Raw genomic sequence first — 19,009 nt, forward strand, 5'->3', positions numbered from 1 at the left:
CCACGGAGGCATGCAAAAAAGAGGTAGAAAATATTTTATACGTAGGCTATTTGGAAAGTAAGGAAAGTTTTGGAATTAAAAAGAAACTAAGTACAAGAAAAAAAATTATTATATACATCAGAAAGAGTGACTAAAATTCTACTTTTCTACATAGTCACCAAACAAAGTGAGGAAATTATCATAGCGGTGGAGAAGCTTTGAAATTCCTTCGTCATAGAAATCTGCCGCCAGCGATCTCAGCCACTCAGTGACGCGCACCCACAGCTCCTTATCATCGTAAAAGTGCTGTGTTGCTAGCCAGTTCTTCATTCTTGGAAACAAGTGAAAATCTCTAGGTGCAAGATCAGGACTATAGGGTGGATGAGGGAAAACCTCCCCATTTGAATGAATTAAGGAGTTCTTGAGTGTGGTTTGCTGTGCGAGGTCGGGCATTGTCGTGCAAAAAACAAAATTTTGGACGTCAACTTTCCTCAATGCTTTTTTGACCTGCTCTCTTAAGATTGCGCAAAGTTTGAGAGTACTGCTCAGAGTTTATTGTGGCACCTATTTCAAGAAAACCAATCAGAAGCACACCTTACCTATCCCAAAACACAGTCACTATAATCTTTTTTGGTGACAAGGTTTGCAAACATTTTCTTGGTCTTTTGGGGGAACTTATGTGCCCCCACTACATGGACTGTAATTTTGTCTCGCAATTCACGTGTCTCACTCATGTCTCGTCACTAGTTACGATTCGTTCCAGTAATGAATCGCCATGTCTGTTGTAGGCCTCCAGAAATGTCAAAGCTGCCCACATTCACTGACCTTTATGGTGGTCTGTAAGCAATTTCGGCTCCTATCTTGCATAAAATTTGCGGTAGCCTAACTTTTGTGTGACCATTTCAAACAAGAAAGTCCATGAAACTTATGGGAAACTAAGCGAAAGTGCCGTTTCACAACAACAACTTTAGCGACCAGTTCGTCAATCACAATGCTAGGGTGTCCACACTTCTCTTCATCGTGAATGTTAGTTCAGCCATTTTTTAAACTGAATGCACCATTTTCGGATTGAACTTTCATTCATTACATTGTTTCTATACACTTCACACACTTGCCAATAAATTTCCATAGGTTTTATTTATTTATTTATTTATTTTTTGCCGACAAAACCTGTATCACAGACTGCACCTCACAACTGGCAGGATTTTTAATTGCAGCGCACATTTTAAATTTGAATATCGAAAGAACAGGCAGCATGTAAACGTTCCCGTAGTAATGGCTGGACAGCGACTGAGATTCTGAGCACGCAGACACCAAAATGTACGTGATTGGCACGTGCGTAGCGACGTCAGACGGAAACAAATCCTTACTTTCTGAATAGCCCTCGTATACTTCCCCTTTGAAAGGTTGACTGAGGATTAGGGAACTTGCCAAATCCTAGTGGTGGAAAATCATCATCTGCTGCTATTTTAGTTTGGGTGCTACTGTAGAGTTGTTAGGATATTTTGAAGGAGGAGACGTGAAAAATGAGCAATGCTGTCGACGGATCTCGAACCTTGACTTCTCGGATACACACCAAGTGTGCTACCATTACACCACAAAGGCATGCAGAAACGAGGGAGAAAATACTTCATAAAGTGAGCCATTTAAGTGGATATGAAGTATCTGACAACTGATACTTAGGAAGTTGCAAATAAAATAATGCAAGTGATATTCAAAAAGTTACAAATAAAAGTTAATTAATTTTTCTCAGAAAGGATAAATGTCATATACAGTGCAAAGTCCAAAATCCATTATCCAGAATGATGTAAAATCGGGACCTCAAAACCACCTACAAAGTTTTCCTTGTAGGCTTTACGCATTTGATTCCTGCCTCCGTGCATAATAAAACATCTAGAGAGTCCAAATTCTTAATTTCACTTCGACGCTAAATAAAATACCTTGTTATTGAAGAAACAATCATATTAGCATAAATTTGTACCATCAGTAATTTTGCTCTGCTGCTGCATATGTGCTTGGCACACATCAGAAACCGAAACATTTCACATAGATACATCGTTGATCTGATGCCAACCTGGTGAATCATTATTTATTATACTATCCTTTCATCACTGCATGTTTATCAAAACATGACAACTTGAATAATGATACATGTACTGATGCTTAAACAATTTTTTTATGTTAATAATTGAATAATAAAGGAGTATGGTAAACTTTTATGTTGACAATGAGCATTGTTATCACTTGGCGATGATTACAGATTTAAATTGAATGTGCTAAAAATTGTTGACGAGGAAATATTTACCCAAAATTTCTTTCCATATGTTAAAAATAGATTTTGTTAAGGATACTCATAGACCGAAAGTTTACATTTAGGGCTATTTGAATTAAGAATAACTGATTTGTTATTTACTTAAACCCAGAACCAGTGCCAGGGCTCGTATAGCTGCAGTGAGTCGCAGAATTTAGGACTCACAGAGACTGCATCAGGCGGTAAGATATCTAGCGCCGGCCTTCAATAAGGATTAAGTATGTGTGGGAATTTATTTATTCAGAATTCTGGTAAGTCTTCAGCATGTGCAAGAAATAGACACAAGTATAATAAATAACTAATACAATTCAGGCTTAATTGTCTCAGTGCGCGATAAAAGCAAGATAAAATTTAGCGGAACAACTTGTCGTTAGTCGCCAAACTCATGATGCATAGCCAAATATGTATAGTAAGGATAGCTAAATTTGATGGTGATAGCTGCAAATTTTAAAGGTTTACGGATATTGCAAAACAAAGGCGAAATTTTCCAATTAACAGATTTTGTAAAGAAATGTGTAGAAACGGTAATAAATGAAGGTGATATAAAGAAGTTTTTCATTGTGATGACAATGCTTTTCAATCATCAATCAATAAATGGCGAAAATCTGTAATATGGTTGTAGATCCAGATAATGCTACCGATAGTGAAGAAAGTGACAGAGAAGTTACTGTAAAAGAGAAAATTTAGATTGACAAGTTAATAAGAATTATCCAAACACCAGTTCCAGACTTTAACAATGTAACTGAACAAGAGATTATGTCTGTCTACAAAATTAAAGAGAAAGTATTAGCACAAAAATTGAAGCAACTTAAACAACTTACACTGAAAGAAATGTTTGTTAAGGTAAACAAATAAATATTAAGCTTTTTTTTTTTTTTTTTTTTTTTTTTTTTTTTTTTAATTTTGATACCCTTTAGATCATAAATACTTCATTATTTCATAAATCACGATTTCATATTTTTAATTTTATAATTTCTACATGCTATCTTACTAGATTTAAACTGATGATCTAATATCTGGAATCTCCGAAGTCCCGATGAGTCCGGATTTCAGACTTTATACTGCATTACAAAATATGGTAATATTTTTACCAGAAGCAAGCACATTGAATAAACAATATAAGCTTTTTTTTTTTTTTTTTTTATATATATATATATATATATATATATATATATATAACTAAGTCACTGACCTTTAAATGGCGCTGAAAACGTGCTTTATGTAGAAACAAATCAATGACATTTGCTTTTCCTCTTGAAATTAATCAACTGTTATTTAAAATATTCTTTCTTTCTTTTTTGCTTTTTTTTTTTTTTTTTTTTTTTTTTTTTTTTTTTTTTTTGTATTATCTACTTAAATGTCTAACTTAATATATAATCTGTGATTAAATATGCTTTGTTAAAGATTTATAATATTAATTTGCTAGAGCTTTTTTGTATATTTACTATACTAAGAATTCATTTTTAATCTGAAATTAAACATTTATATCTGCTGTCTAAAAATGTTTTTGAAAAGCATCTATAGTATATGCAACTTTGGTTTAACAATTTCTTTTCCGGGCATTTATTCTTTGTGGTGCATTCTTAAGAGTATTAAGTTTTTATTTGTATTAATTTTTGTATTTATTCATTTGTAATATTTCTGAAATAAAATTTGGCCATAAATTATCATCTGATTCTTTGATGATTTTTCTAAATGTTTTATGGTATTCTGCAATAATTTTTTTGAATATGGCATCAGTATGTTTTATAATTCATAGTTTTTTTTTTCATAATCATAAAATATTTAAATTTTATAAGGTTTGTAAAAGGGGTTAATTGTGCAATTAAAGGCATCCATTGTTCAGAACATGTGTTTTTACTAAATGAACATATGTGCTTGTAATGCATATTTATTGTGTGCCTAAAAACTCATGGAGAACTAAATGTTTTAAATGTATACAAAAGAAATATTTAAAATATATGTGTGGAATTTTAATAATTTTAGTATAATAGTTGGTTTTATATATAATTATAAAGTTTTGTATCAAAGCTAAATTTTTGATAATTTATCAATAATTGTTGATAAGGTAAAATAAAATGTTGAGTTTTGTGTACTAAATTATTTTCCATTTGAAATTTTCAAGAACTTTTGAAAAAGCAGTCCCCCCTTTTTTTTTTTTCAGATTAGTGTAGAAGACAAAAAAAAGTTATGGGCAATGGTAACATTTTACGGAGGCACTTTTCAGTTGAATTTTTCAAATTCTTGTACTCATTTAGTGGTGGGGAAACCTGAAGGAGTAAGTTAATTTTATCTTGTACTATCTCTTTCATTTCATCTTACAAGCTATCAGCCTTCTGTTTTACAGAACATGCACAAAAGAAATGCACATTTTCAAAAGTTGATTATTTGTTTATTTTTCACCTTGCATAGTCACAACCCATACTGTTACCAGCAGCAGCTGTTTGAGTTTCTCGTGCACTGTTAGGATTTTACTTCTTGTGCTTCGTTTTGTGAGAAGGGGGAATGCTGTGAGGTATCTAGAACTGTAATTACTATGTGGCTTGAATTTACAAAAATTTAAAGAAAATACAGCCAACTTGGTCCTTCATAAGTCAAAAAAAATTTTTTTATGCTGTGTTTCACAAAAAAGGGTCTTATTTTCTTTCCCGAAGCAACTGCGATTGTAGACTCATTTCCAGATAGGTAAGGAAAGGAAGATTGTTATTCTAACTAAATGCAAGTTGTAATTATGTTTTGCAAATTTAGGGATTTTCATAGGATCACAAGTGCTTTTCACTTTTGTTCTTTCATGAAGCTGGATCAGATGTGTTGCAGATGAAGCAGTGACTTTCTTCATAAGCCATCTCATTTGTCAAATCTTTACACTGTGAAATTTCTTTCTTTGGGTGAAAGGTCACATAAGTATTTAGAGACAAAACAGTATATTGCCAAGATAGCTATAATATAGCAACTCGTTGTCACAAAAAAGTATTTCCAGTAGTTACTACTTAATGTGATTGATCATGTTTGTCCCCAGCTGTTTTGATAACATTTACAGATGAGGAAAAATATCCTTCAAAATACCAATGAAATTCAAGTAATTTAATATAGAAATGCCAAAAATCATAAATGGCACTTTCACATCATTTTAATTAGAAAAATGCAAAAGTTTGTGTGTGAACTATATTTAATGTCTTTAATTTAGTGTCATAAGTTCATTTGTAAACTGGCCATAGCGTTTCTACAAATTTTTGGACTGATGCTATACCCTTAATATTTGAAAAGCATCCCTCATTAGAACATGCCAATGTAATATTTTAAAGTAAGCAAAAAAAGCAGTTTTCAGATTTTTGTAGATGTTTTTAGGATTTAAAAATTTCTACAGATTTTTTTTTCCCCCTCCCAATGAAGAATATAATCAAAAAGAAAAATGTAACCATCTTTGAATGCAATTGCAGAGTACCAAGGAAAAAAAATTTTTTTTATTCACACTCTCTTGTGATATCCTTGACTACAGTTCTAAAAAAATTTACCATATATTCTGGCATATAATGCACACTTTTATTAAACAAAAAAAAAAAAAAAAAGAGAAGATCGAAATTTACATATACACATCATATGGCGGATAAAAATGATAGAGTAAATTAAGGAAAAAAGTCAGCGTAACAAAAATTATATTTTTATGTGTACCTAAGTACTGTTTACTTAAAAGAAATGACAGAGAACTTAAAAATTTCATGTTTGTCTTCCATTATATCTTCAGGCACATTATCTAATTTTGTTTCATCTTCGCCATCATTATTACTCTGATCCATAAATAAATAATCACAATCCGTTCCATCTTTTACCACACCAAACATCCATGCTGCAGCACACTTCCCATTTTCTTTTGCAAACTGAATGACTTCCCTTCGAAACCAGCATGGTGTTATTTTGTTTAGCAGGAATCATATTTACTACTAAAGGGAACACTAGACCCACTGTATTTCAATTATAGCAAATGCGATTTGTTAAAGCCTTAGATGTTCACTTCAAAATAACAGCTTCAAAAAACTACAGAAGGAAAAAACATCTGTTTACTAATTCCGCAAATTCATTCGAGTAGGAAAGGCTTTTTTACCTTTTTCCCCCTTTTCTCAAAACCCTAGAATAACATTCTTGTGCACATCTGCATCAAATACCTGTACCTTTTTTTGCAGAATTATTTACTCTGTCAAGTATTCGGTCTACCGGAAAGCTATGCCCGTTTTATGACAACAATTTTCGACACTTAAGCACATGTTTATTTGCCGTATATTCGGCTCTCTATTTTTATCCCTTAATGTATACATACTGAAGTAGCACGTTAACTAAAACAGAGTTGATTCATGTTAGTCTTAAGTGGGAAGCGATAGTGTACCCATGGCCACTGATAATGTTCATTTACACCACTGTATTTTATACGAATTTCAACAAGGAAGAAATGCTACAGAAGCATGTAGAAATTTATTGAAAGTGTTTGCGGAAGGTACAGTTTCTGATAAGGCATGCTGAAGATGGTTAAAAAAATTTGAAACAGGTGATTTAAAACTTTCTGATAAGCCACATTCTGGGCGATGATCTTTGATCGACGACGGTGTTGTTACGACCATGTTGGAGCAAGATCCTTTTATGACAACATCAGAGATTGCAGAAAGGCTTAATTCAGCTCAGCAAACCATTTCTAACCATATTCGGAAGTTAGGATTGGTGTAGAAATATTCAAATTGGGTGCCACATTAATTGAAGAATTTGGATGATCGAGTCATCATATGCACATTTCTGCTTGCTCCGAACAAAATGAAGACCTTCTTGAACCGGATGATAACTGGGAATGAAAAGTGGATCACCCATAGAAACTTGGTAAGATAAAGGGCATATTGTGAACCCAGAAAACCTAGCCATCCCACCTCTATACTAAATTTGACCCTGAATAATGAGAATGTTGTCTATATGGTGGGGCATTCGAGGACCAGTACATTATGAGCTTTTAAAACTGAACAAAGAGCTCAACTCCAAGAAGTACTGTCAGCAATTAGACAATTTAAAGACAACAGTCACAGAAACGAAGCCGGCGATTTTCAACAGGAAGGACCTCGTACTGCATCATGATCATGCCAGGCTACATGCTGCTTTGGGGACTCATAAAAAAATTGCAGAACTGTCACATACACCAGATTCCCCATACTTAGCACCCTCTGACTCTCACTTGTTTTTGCCCTTACAAAATTTTTTGAAGGGCAAAAAAATTCAAAAATGAAGTAGATATCAAACAAGCACCAGCTCATTTTTTCGCATCAAAAGTTACATCATTTTTCAAAAATGAGATATACAAATTGCCCTCACACTGGCAAGAAGTCATTAATAATAATGACAATTATATTATTTTAATAAAGATTACTGACAGTAAGAAAAATTTGTATTTTGTTTTATTCCAAAAACGAACAGAACTTTCCGGTAGACCGCATATTTTCCCCCCATACATGTATTGTTTCCCATATTGCTTCTCAGTTCAGTATACTATTGTTTGAACGCCTGGAAAAAATCTTTGAATGAATGACTTAGAAGCCAAGAACATCGCACACTTATCTTTCAGATTTTTTTTGTAATGAAAAGGGCATTATACGCTGGAATATACGGTATTTGTTTTCTTACACCACTGAGCATGCCACTTAGTTTCTTGTGCTTTTCGTGGTATACATGTATCATACAGTCTAACATACATTTTTAAGTATAGCTTTTCATCTGTGAAAGTAAATTTCTCACTTAAATATACCTGACGGCAGAGCTTTTTTTTAGGTGATATGCTAAAAATTAGTGATAAATTTGTAACTAAATTCAACTTGAACATCAGAAAGCTGTATCAGCCATGCAAACATCTGCTTTGAAACATCTAACTAAAGAACTGCATGTGCACCATACCTCCAAAATTACTCCCCCCCCCGAAAAAAAGTTAATTGGAAAAATATTATTTCCAGGTTTTCCCCAACTCCAGTCTTTATTTTTAAATGAATTCATAAAGGAAATTATTAAAACTCTCACACATTCTGGTCATACACTTTCTTATTAAGTTTTTACTTATTACCAGCCAAAGTACCTGATGCCAGTTAAGTTATTGACAGTAACGTATATAACAACAGAGAGAATGATATCGCTGTAATACTTCTCTAATAACAATGCAAAAAATATAATTCGTAGTCATACACTTTTCACTCTGATGTGATATGGAACCCACATAAAAAATGTCGATAGAAAAATAAACAGATGCTCTCTAATTATCAGCAACGATGGCAAAGAGTTTTGAATGATTTCTGTCTTTCTAATCAAATGCTCATAAAAGCTCAAGTTCCATCCAATATTTCTCATATATTAAATTTTAATCGATTAAATGTGGCAAAAAATTGGTCATAATTGATCAGAAATCAGTAATCTGGACAAAGAAACAAATACTGAAACAGACATTCTTCTTTATATATAGATAGATTTTGTAAAGCGTAGAAATTTTTTATTAACAAACTCTACAATTTTAAAACGAGCAGTAGCAGCGCTTTTCGAAATGAAGCATTTTTATCTCCAACGTGCGAGACTGTTGCCACTCAGAAAAATGTGTGCAAAAATTAGTATTTTCAGAATTTTTAATTAATATCTCGGTTGAAGATGGGAACAGTCGAAATGGCTTTTGGAATCGGGAATAATGTATTTACTGTTTGACAATGCTATTTTTATTTCATTGTAAAACTCAGAAATTTTTTATTAACAAACTCTACGATTTGAAAGTGAGCAGTGGCAACACGTCTCAAAATAAAGAAGATTTTTATCTCCAGCATTTGAGACTTGCCACTTAGAAAAATGAGGGTAAAGATTAGCATTTTCAGAGATTCTAATTAATATATCTGATTTTAGCTATTTTTATTTGCTTGTACAAAGTATTAAGGAAGTATTGTAATTGCAAAAAATTTCGGGTATCATTTTTAAACTAAAATATCCATTTTTACCGCTATAGAATGCAATATAATGATGTTTTTGCATGACATTTGTACATAAGGACAGAATAAAGGACTCTTTTCCCCCAAACGAATTATAAAACTGATTTAAAATGGATTCAGAAGATATTTTGTCGTGTCATCTGAAAGTACGTACGTTTGTACGTATGTATCTCGCATAACTCAAACACGAATAGACTCGGAACTTTAAAATTTTATGTGTTGGACTGTTATAACATGTAGATGAGTACCTCTGTTGTTGGTTGCAATTGGCCAAACCAAAAGTATATAAATATATGTATATATATGTAAGGTAAAACATATTTGAATTAATATTATAATTTGAAATAATGGTAAAATCTTTAATTCCCCCTCTCAGTTCTAAAAGTCGTAATAACTTCTCTGGATTGCATCATTTCTAGATCATTTGATTTTGCTTGGCCTGTGCAGCGCTGATGACTTTGGAACTGACTTTGGAATTGGGAACTGAATCTTTAAACTGAAACCAAATCCTTTCTCTTTGTGTTCTTCCATCTTACATAACTACACAGTTCAGCTTCTCTTCATACCCTGCTAGGATATATCTTAGCTGTCTCTCTTGCTATTGCAATAATATCAAAAATGTAAATGTTCTGTAAAGAGGCACAATTAGAGTGCCAAGCTAACTGTGGTCACATATGTCAATTGAAAATAAAAATGACTTAAAACTTGCCTCGACTGCCAAGTTCTCTTAGATATTACCAAATCAACATATAAGCATACTACACAATCAGAATTCTTCCTCTTCACTAGGGATCTTAGTACACATCAACACTGCTCTGTATTTCCCTTGTTTTTATTATGACATATATATATATATGTATGTATGTATATATATATATATGTATGATATATATATATATATATATACATACATACACTCTGTTACTCTGCTCAGTGAGCTCAGTTTCTTTGTTCTTATATGTTTGTAAATTGTGTATTTTTTGCTTTAAAAATGATTGAATTATGTTGTTCTTAAGCCTTTAATTAACCTGCATGTTACATAGTTGCAGAATTATCAACAATTTTAAAGTTTTTTAAATGCGGCTAGGCCTAATTTTTTTTTACCACAGCAGCCATATTTGTTTACATTTGAAAATTAGAATAGTGGATTTGTTGCCAATCTAGAGAAACTAAGCTTCACAACAACAAAGTAATGTCTTCTTTTATTATTGTGAATTATGCTAAATTCATTCTGGAATTATCATTAGTTATTTGATGCAGCATAGCATGCACAACAATTTAAGTCAGTTTTTACACCTTCAGTGTCTTTTTGTGGAGTGAGACCAAAATTAAATTTCAGTTTTGTGCACCGAAACATTCGTGTAAAAACTGTAATTATAAAAAAAAAATTAAATTGTTTTAACTGTATTTGGTGTTTTGTTTTTCTGCATCTTTCAGTTTTTTAATATAGATATTTTAAATTTTTATGTATTTTTGCCTTGTCGCAAAGTGAGAACTGAATTAATTGAATGAGAAACATACAGTGGCTCCCAAAAGTGTTCGTACACTCTTATGATTTTCATTGAAATAGGACTCTATCCATTAACTGAAAGTAAACTTTCAAAATGAGATTTTAATAATACGATCTATAATCTATTTGTAACAAAATTACATGAAATATTTTTAAAATATAGCAAAACTTTATTTTTAAGAAATTAATAATAAAAAAAAATGGCAAACATTTTATCTCAGAAATGTCTTCGTACACTTCTCAAAAAAATCTTGACATGCGAGTAAATATTTTCATTTTTCGTTAAATTAATATTTAGTAGGATATCCTTTAGCATTCACAACAGCTTTTAAACGTCTGGGAATAGATTTTACTAGTTTTTTTTTTTTTTTTTCTGTATCAATGTTTACCCATTCTTCCGTCATGATTGGTTTAAGTTCACGTTTCGTTTTGATGTCATGTTTTCGTACTTTAACCTCCAGTTCTTTCCAAATGTGTTCTATGGGATTTAAATCTGGCGACTGAGGTGGTATTTTTAAAATCTGTGGACAATTATAGAAACACCACAGGTGAACGTTGAGAGTCGTATGCTTAGGACCATTATCGTGATTAAAAATAAAGTTGTTTCCTATACCCAAATTTTGGGCTGATAATTTTAAATTGTCTCTTAAAATATTTAAATAAAGATAATGATTCATTATGCCATCAATAAATACTAAATTACCTAGTGCTGATGCTGACATACACCCCCCACACAAGAACACCTCCACACCATGCTTAACTGTTCCAACTAAGTTCTTAGAATGAATGACCTTTTCTTACCTCATTTTTTCTTTTCCATACAGTTATTCGACCATCGGAACCAAAAATGTTAAATTTGATTTCGTCAGCTAAAAAGGACATTATTCCAGTACGTTTCGGGTGTATTTATCATTAATTTTGCGAAAGAAATCCTAAGCTTTCTGTTTTTCTCACTAATAAAAAATGTTTTACGGATAGAACGCCCATGTAATCCAGCTTCTCTGAGAACTCGTCAAAAAGTTTCAGGTGAAATTGAAGTAGAAAACTTTGCAATAAATTTTGCAGAAACTTTTACAGCACTCAAACGTGAGATTTTTTACAAATTTTCTAATAATAAATCTCCCATCACGTTTAGTTAACTTTCTCGGTTGACCTTTTCTTACCTTGTTTTCAATCCGATTTTCTTCTTTAAAGCGTTTTATCACATACTGCAGTGTAGAATGGGATAAATTAACTAATTTAGCGATATTTTGAATTGATTTAACACTACTGTGGTGAAAAATTATCAATTTTCAAATGCTGTTTGTAATTTCTTTATGACTGTGACCCATTTTTCAATAATAAATAGAATATTATGAAGTAAACAATAAAAAACTAAAGCAAATGATTTTTTAAATGCCACCACAATGCAAAAATTAAAAAAGACGGCAAACGGTAATTCTAATTTTGATTTTATCCAAAAATATTTCAGTGTATGAAGACTTTAGTGAGATAAAATGTTTATCATTTTTTGATTATTAATTTCTTAAAAATAAAATTTTGCTATATTTTAAAAAATATTTCATGTAATTTAGTTACGAATAGATTATAGATCTTATTATTAAAATCTCATTCAGAAAGTTTACTTTTAATTAATGGATAGAGCCCTATTTCAATGAAAATCATAAGTTTACGAACACTTTTGGGAGGCACTGTATCTCTAACGAAATTTGACGAAATAAGTTTAAATGAAATGCAGGAAAAAATGCATATAATTTAATATTCCATACAAGGAAATCATGTGGTGTATACGTCAGATTCTTTTTTTTTATTGTAGAAAAAAGTGGACGTTGACTTTTCTCAGGACCCAGAAAAGAACTGTAGGGAAGTTTGGTGGTGATAGTTATAGCAGTGACTGAGTTAATTGTGAACGAACAAACACACAGACATTCTTCTTTATATATATATATATATAATGATTTTCAGCTACAGATTATATGTCATGGGTATTTATTCTTGATACAGATTTATTAATTTCAGCATTTGTTACAAACTGCTTCAATAATTTGGAATTTAATCATAAAAAATGTTGAAAATGTGCCATTTGTAGAAATTTTACTGTGAGGATGCATCAGATTTTTTAGTCATTACTGACGTACAAAGTAAAAAAAAAAGAAATGTTTTAGAACTTCTGCTGTAGTGTAACTTTATTTTAATTTTTTACTGCGGAACCAGATGATTTATTATATTGACAGCCATGTATTTAATGAATGACTCATGAAATGGAATTCATGTTCATAATCTCTGTTTACTCTAATTTTACATTAATGTTCTCATTTTTCAAGTTTTTCTTAAGATTTCATTTAATCTTTTCTTTAATACAACTCTGATAGATATTCATAATTTGCAATTTGATCATTAAAGTATCGCATGTGAATTTTTCTGAAGTTGACTATCTTCACAATCTTCTTATCTACCATTTTATCAATAATTTGAATTGGATCTCATTAAATCTAGCATTTATTTCAAATAAGCAATCACCTTTTAAATTTAATGAACTTTTAATCTTCTTTAATTAAATACACAGTATCTCTTTTCTATGTAGTAGAATTACTGTCCAGGGAGATGTTAATTATCAATAGGTTAAAGAAATCAGAAGATGACTGACAGATTATACTGTACAAGGAAAATATAATGTTAGTGTGATGAAGGGAAACAGCAAGAAATAAAGAAGAATATCCGTATACTTATTATCATATAATCATTTAAAAATGAGAAAACAGAGATCAAATAGTACATATGATAGAAAAAGTTTGACAAACATTATATTCCAAGAAACATTGAAAAATTTTCTCATAAACCATAATTTTGGTTGATGGATTTTTTTTTGGTTTGTTTAAAAATCCTTTTTTAATGCAAATAATATATTGATATTGCATTTTGTGCTAAAATAAAGGGAATGGGAAAATTTCTCTCTGGAGATAAAATTCCGTAGTATCTTAGCAAACCTTTAAATAGATTAAAGATTTTCAAAGAATTTTTATGGTATTTGTCTATATTAAAATCATTTTAAAAGATATAATTTTTCATCTATGTTGTTATTTTTAATTCCACAGGAAAAATTTGAAAAGGCTTTCCAAAATCCCTGTACAGTAAAAATTGTCACACCTGATTGGGTTTCTGATTCTGTGCGTAATGGAAGTCTTTGTGATGAAGATCTCTATCATCCAAGATTATTAATACTCCCAGAACCGGAACCACCTGATATACCATCACCAAGTTCTCCATCTTTAGCTTCCACTCTTATTTCCCTTGACAAAATAAATATAGATTCAAATATTCAATCAGTTCCACAATCCACTTCTGAGCAGATATTTTTACAAAATTTTCCTCGTCAGTTAAAAGCTGCAGGCTTTGAAAATAAGGTTCGAGATATTCTTGGAAATTTACCTGAAGTCATTAATATAAAGTCAGAGTCAAATACTTTACCATTGTCATCAGAACAGACTTTTGTCACTACCAGACTAACAAATTTGCCAACATCATCAACACAGCAAATGAATCTTCCTACAAGACTTCAAACATCATCATCTCAAAGTGCATATCAACAAAGCTTACAGCACCAACATATGCTACAGCAAGGTGAGCAAAAATTGAATCAAGCTTTGCAGCAAATACAAGCTCAGCAGCAGCCATTGCAACAACAAGCCCAACTCCAGACATCCCAGCCTCAAGTATTGCAACAAAAAGTTCAGTGGCAACAGCAGCGTATGACGTTTGCACAGCAACAACAGGTTCAACAACATTTACTACAATTACAGAGAATTCGTTTACTTCAACAGCAGCAGCAGCTGCGTAATCGGCAAGGTTTGCCTCCTTCTCAGTTAGCACAACTACAGCAAGAGCAGCAACAGCAAAATATCCAGTCCCAAAATCAACAACAACCTAATTCGCAGGCACATGTACAACAGCAGTCATCGCAAACCATTTTACAAAAGCAGTTGCCGATAAATTCTCAACAGATGCTTCTTCAACAAGGATTAACACAGCAAGGTCAGCAGTCAGTTATGCAGCCACAACATATCCAATCTGCTACTGGTACTCAAAATGTACAGTCACAGATGTTGCAATTACAAGCACAGATGCGCCAACAGCAGCAGCAGCAGCAAACATTGTCTCAGTTGCAACAACAGTCTTTGCAAAAACAACAGTTGCAGCAGCAATTACAGCAGCAACTTTTGAAACAGCAACATCTTCAGCATTTGCAGCAGCAGCAACAACAAGCTCAGTTAAATCAACAAAGAGCTCTAACTCAGTCTCCAAATATGCCTCCTTCTCCCCTTCACCTTCAGCAACAGAATATTTTACAGCCATCACCACGTCAGTCTCCATTACAGCAGTCACCCCTCCAGCATTCACCTTTGCAACAGTCTCCATTACAGCAATCACCTTTGCAACATTCACCTCGTCAGCATTCACCACAGCAGTCACAAGTACAATCACAGCAGCCTATTGTTCAGATGCAACATCAACAATCTCCTTTACCTGGGCAGCGTCCTCAGACACCCCTTCAACAAGCATCTTCTCAGCAGGCTCATCATCAGATTTCAGTTCCTCTTTCTCCATTGCAACAACAAATTGCTTTGGAGAAAGCTCAACAAACTGCAGCTGAAAAACTTCAGAAAACAGAATTGATAAAAGCTCAGTTGCAACAAGCTGCCTTGGAAAGAGCACAGTTCCAACAAGCTGCATTAGAAAAAGCACGATTGCAGCAGTCTTTAGAAAAAGCACAGTTGCACCAAGTGGCTCTAGAAAATTCTCATTTACAGCAAAATTTATTACAGCGTTCTCAATTACAGCATGCTGCTGGGCAAACTGTACATTTATCTCAGGCTTCTGCTCAGCAATTGCAACAACAAATCCATCAGTTGCAGTTACAAAAGTCATCAAGTCATCAGGCTCAGCAGTCATCATCTCAGTCTTTACAGCTTCAACAAGCAGGGCAACAAAAAATTGAAATACAAACAAATATGCAGCAGTCGCAGATGCAGCATCCTGCTTCACAATTTTCAGTTCAGCAGGCGCAACTTCAGTCTGCCACAAAATCTTTTCAACAGGGATCTGTGCAACAATTGCAGCAACAGAATTCAGTGCAACGCTTGCAAATGCAACAACTAACAGTTCAGCAGTTGCAGCAACAGCAAGCATCATCACTCCAAAGACTACAGTTGCAGCAAGGATCAACTATGCAACGTTTACAATTGCAAGGATCACAAGCTCAACAGTTACAGCTTCAGCAGTTGCAAGGCTCATCAATTCACCAGCTACATTTGCAACAAGGAAGTTCATCACAGCAGTTACCTCAGGGAAGTGCTGCACAGCATTTACAGTTGCAGCATGGTAGTTCACAGCTGTCACAGAATTCTTCTACACAACAAATTCAGCAAGTTTCTCAACAGTTAAGAATGCAGCAAGGATCCCCAGCCCAACTGCAACAAGGTTCTCCTGCACAGCTGCCTCAAGGGTCTCCAGCTCAGTTGCAGCAAGGTTCTCCAGCTCAGCAGTCCATTCAACTACCAACAGGATCACCATCTAGTCAACATCTTCAGTTGCAGCAAGGATCTCCTGCTCAGCATTTACAGTTATCTCAAGGGTCTCCTGCACAGCATGGTCAGTTACATCAAGCATCTAACCAGCAACTGCAGCAAGTATCTTCTCAACAATCTCAACTACAGCAAGTGCCTTCGCAACAAAATCAAACACAAGTGCCTTCACATCAAATGCAACAGCAACAAGTGTCCTCACAGCACTCACAATTACTCCAGTCACAAAATCAAACACAAATACAACAGAGTGCTGCTCAACAGGCTCAAATGCAACAGAATTCTGCTCAACAGGTTTCACAACAAGTTGTTTCACAGCAAAATCAAGCTCAAAATTCGTCTCAGCAGCAAAGTTTGCAAACATCTCAATCCCAACAAGATGTGTCTTCACAGTCTGTGTCAGCCCAGCAGCAGACTCTGTCACAAATGTCATCACAAGTATCTTCTCCTCTTAATCAAATTTCCCAATCACAGCTTCAGCAGATTTCTTCTCAGCAAACATCTCAGCAGTCCGATTTGCAGCAAACTCGTTCTCATTTACAGTTATCTCAACAGCAGTCACAGGTTCATCAAATCTCTTCTCGTGATATTAGTCATCTTTCAAGCTCTCTCCGTCAAGCATCACCTATTCAAATGCAGTTACATTCCCCATCAGTGCAAGCACAACTACAAAAGGCTCAGCTTCAAAGAGCTCAGCAAATTGCTGCCCAGCAAGCTCAGTTACAGCAGTCTTCTGGTCAGCAAGTTTTGCTTAAACAAGTATCATCACAGTCTCAACTTCAGGGTTCATCTCCAGTTCAGCAAAATTCCTCACAAAATTCAAGTCAACCAATTCAGTTACAGCAGACTTCAGTGCAACAAGTTCAGTTACAGCATGTGTTACAACAAGCTCGTCTTCAGCAACTGCGCCAGCAACAAGCTCAGTTGCAGCAATCTATAACACAAGTGGCAAACTCAAATTCCCAGCAAAGTCAACAAAATAATAGCCAGCATCAAGTCAATTTACAGCAATCTCAAATTATGCAGTCCCATCAAAATCAGTTGCAGCAGAATTCTAGCCAGTCATCACGGCAACCAATCCCATCACCTCAAAGTAACATACAAGCTCAGCTGTCCCAGAGTAATTCTCAACCGCCTCGACTTCAGTCACCTTTGCAACAAGCACAATTGCAACAAATTGCATTACAGCAAGCACAGTTACAAAAATCTTCATTGTCTCAAACAGTTCTACAACAAAATCAACTGCAAACACAGCTGCAGCAGGTCCAGCTACGTCAAGCTGCTTTGCAGCAAACACGCTTGCAGCAGCCTCCTACTTCTGCACAGCAAATTATTCAGCAAGGGCATATTCCTAGGCCTCAGCAACAATCACCTGTGCAAACACAGGTAGTAGCAAAGCAAATCCAGTTGCAGCAAACCCCTCCTCAGACTCCTCAGCCTCCACCTTCTCCTCAATTGCAGCAGCAATCACGTTTTCCACATCAGTTATCTCCTTCTATGCGTCCTGTTCAGAAACAGTTTCCAAATAACTTGCCAACATCAAATCAAACACCTACGCATGGTCAACCACCTGTTCAAGGGCTCCACCAACAACAATTATTGCAGCAACGACAACAGATTCAGCAACAGTTAGCTTTGCAACAATTACGCCAAAGACAACTTCAACAGCAGCAGCTTCAAAATTCACAGCAGTCACCTCAACAAGCAGTTCAGCAAATTTTAGCTGGGCAGCCTCCTGTTATGATGAAGCCTCCTCCGCAGTATCCATATGATAGGCAACAGCTACAAGGTCAACCCCGTTTACAATATCCTTCACATCCTAGACAATTATCTCCTCAACAGCAACCATCACAGCATCCTCGAGCCACTTGGCAGCAAGTTCCTGGTCAACAAGCGCAATTGCTAAGACGTTCTCCTGGAGCCAATCCTCCACCTTCTCCTCAGTGGCAACATGTGCAACAACCTTCTCCAAAAGATGAGTTGTCTCCTAGTCCGCAGTCAACGTCATCTCAGCAGCAAGCAGCATGGCCTCAACGACAACAGTTGTCATCTACAGAAAATCGTGAAACTTCTACACCTGCTCCTCAAACTTCATCTCAACAAATTCTTTGGCAGCAAAACCAGCAACAGCAAGTTACACAATCACGAGATCCTAATCAAACTTTACAGTCATCTCAACTGGTGCAGTGGCAGCAAATAAAACAAATGGAATTAAGGAGACAACAATTACTACAACAGCAGCAACATTTAACTATTCAACGTCCAGCATCCCAACCTCAGTTTTCTCCACAGTCTGATCAGGGTGGCCAAAGTGTTCAGCGAATGGCTGGTCCACCCCAGCAGCATCAAACATTAGCTGTACCTGCTCAGTATCAGCCTCAGAATGCACCTAGTATTTTATCTCAGGCATCCCCAGGCTCTGTTGGACATCCTGCCCAACCTGCAACTCAAGTAACTCCAAAAACAAAGACTGCTCTAGCAAATTTGCTTAATACCAGACTACAAACTACTGGGAGGTCAGTAGAAGGTGAATGCAACCAAACACTTATGAGGACAACACAAGTAATTTCGGTAAGTAAAACTAACTTTTAAGACTTTTTCATTGTGTTTTTGTAACAGATGCGATTCTCTTTCTCTTTCA

At 34.4% G+C, this 19,009-nt stretch overlaps 1 protein-coding gene across 1 annotated transcript in view; it reads left to right on the forward strand.

Moving 5' to 3' along the window:
* Nucleotides 1-19,009, forward strand: part of LOC118185948 (uncharacterized) — a 151,485-nt gene that overhangs the window by 49,321 nt on the left and 83,155 nt on the right. The window contains exons 6-7 of the mRNA XM_085813870.1: nucleotides 4,455-4,568; nucleotides 13,882-18,939. Coding sequence (XP_085669996.1) covers nucleotides 4,455-4,568; nucleotides 13,882-18,939 — 5,172 coding nt within the window. The remainder of the gene's footprint in view (nucleotides 1-4,454; nucleotides 4,569-13,881; nucleotides 18,940-19,009) is intronic.

This window comes from Stegodyphus dumicola, chromosome 3, assembly GCF_044657685.1.
Source record: "Stegodyphus dumicola isolate Sdum_Otavi_A_Nest chromosome 3, ASM4465768v1".
NCBI lineage: Eukaryota > Metazoa > Arthropoda > Arachnida > Araneae > Eresidae > Stegodyphus > Stegodyphus dumicola.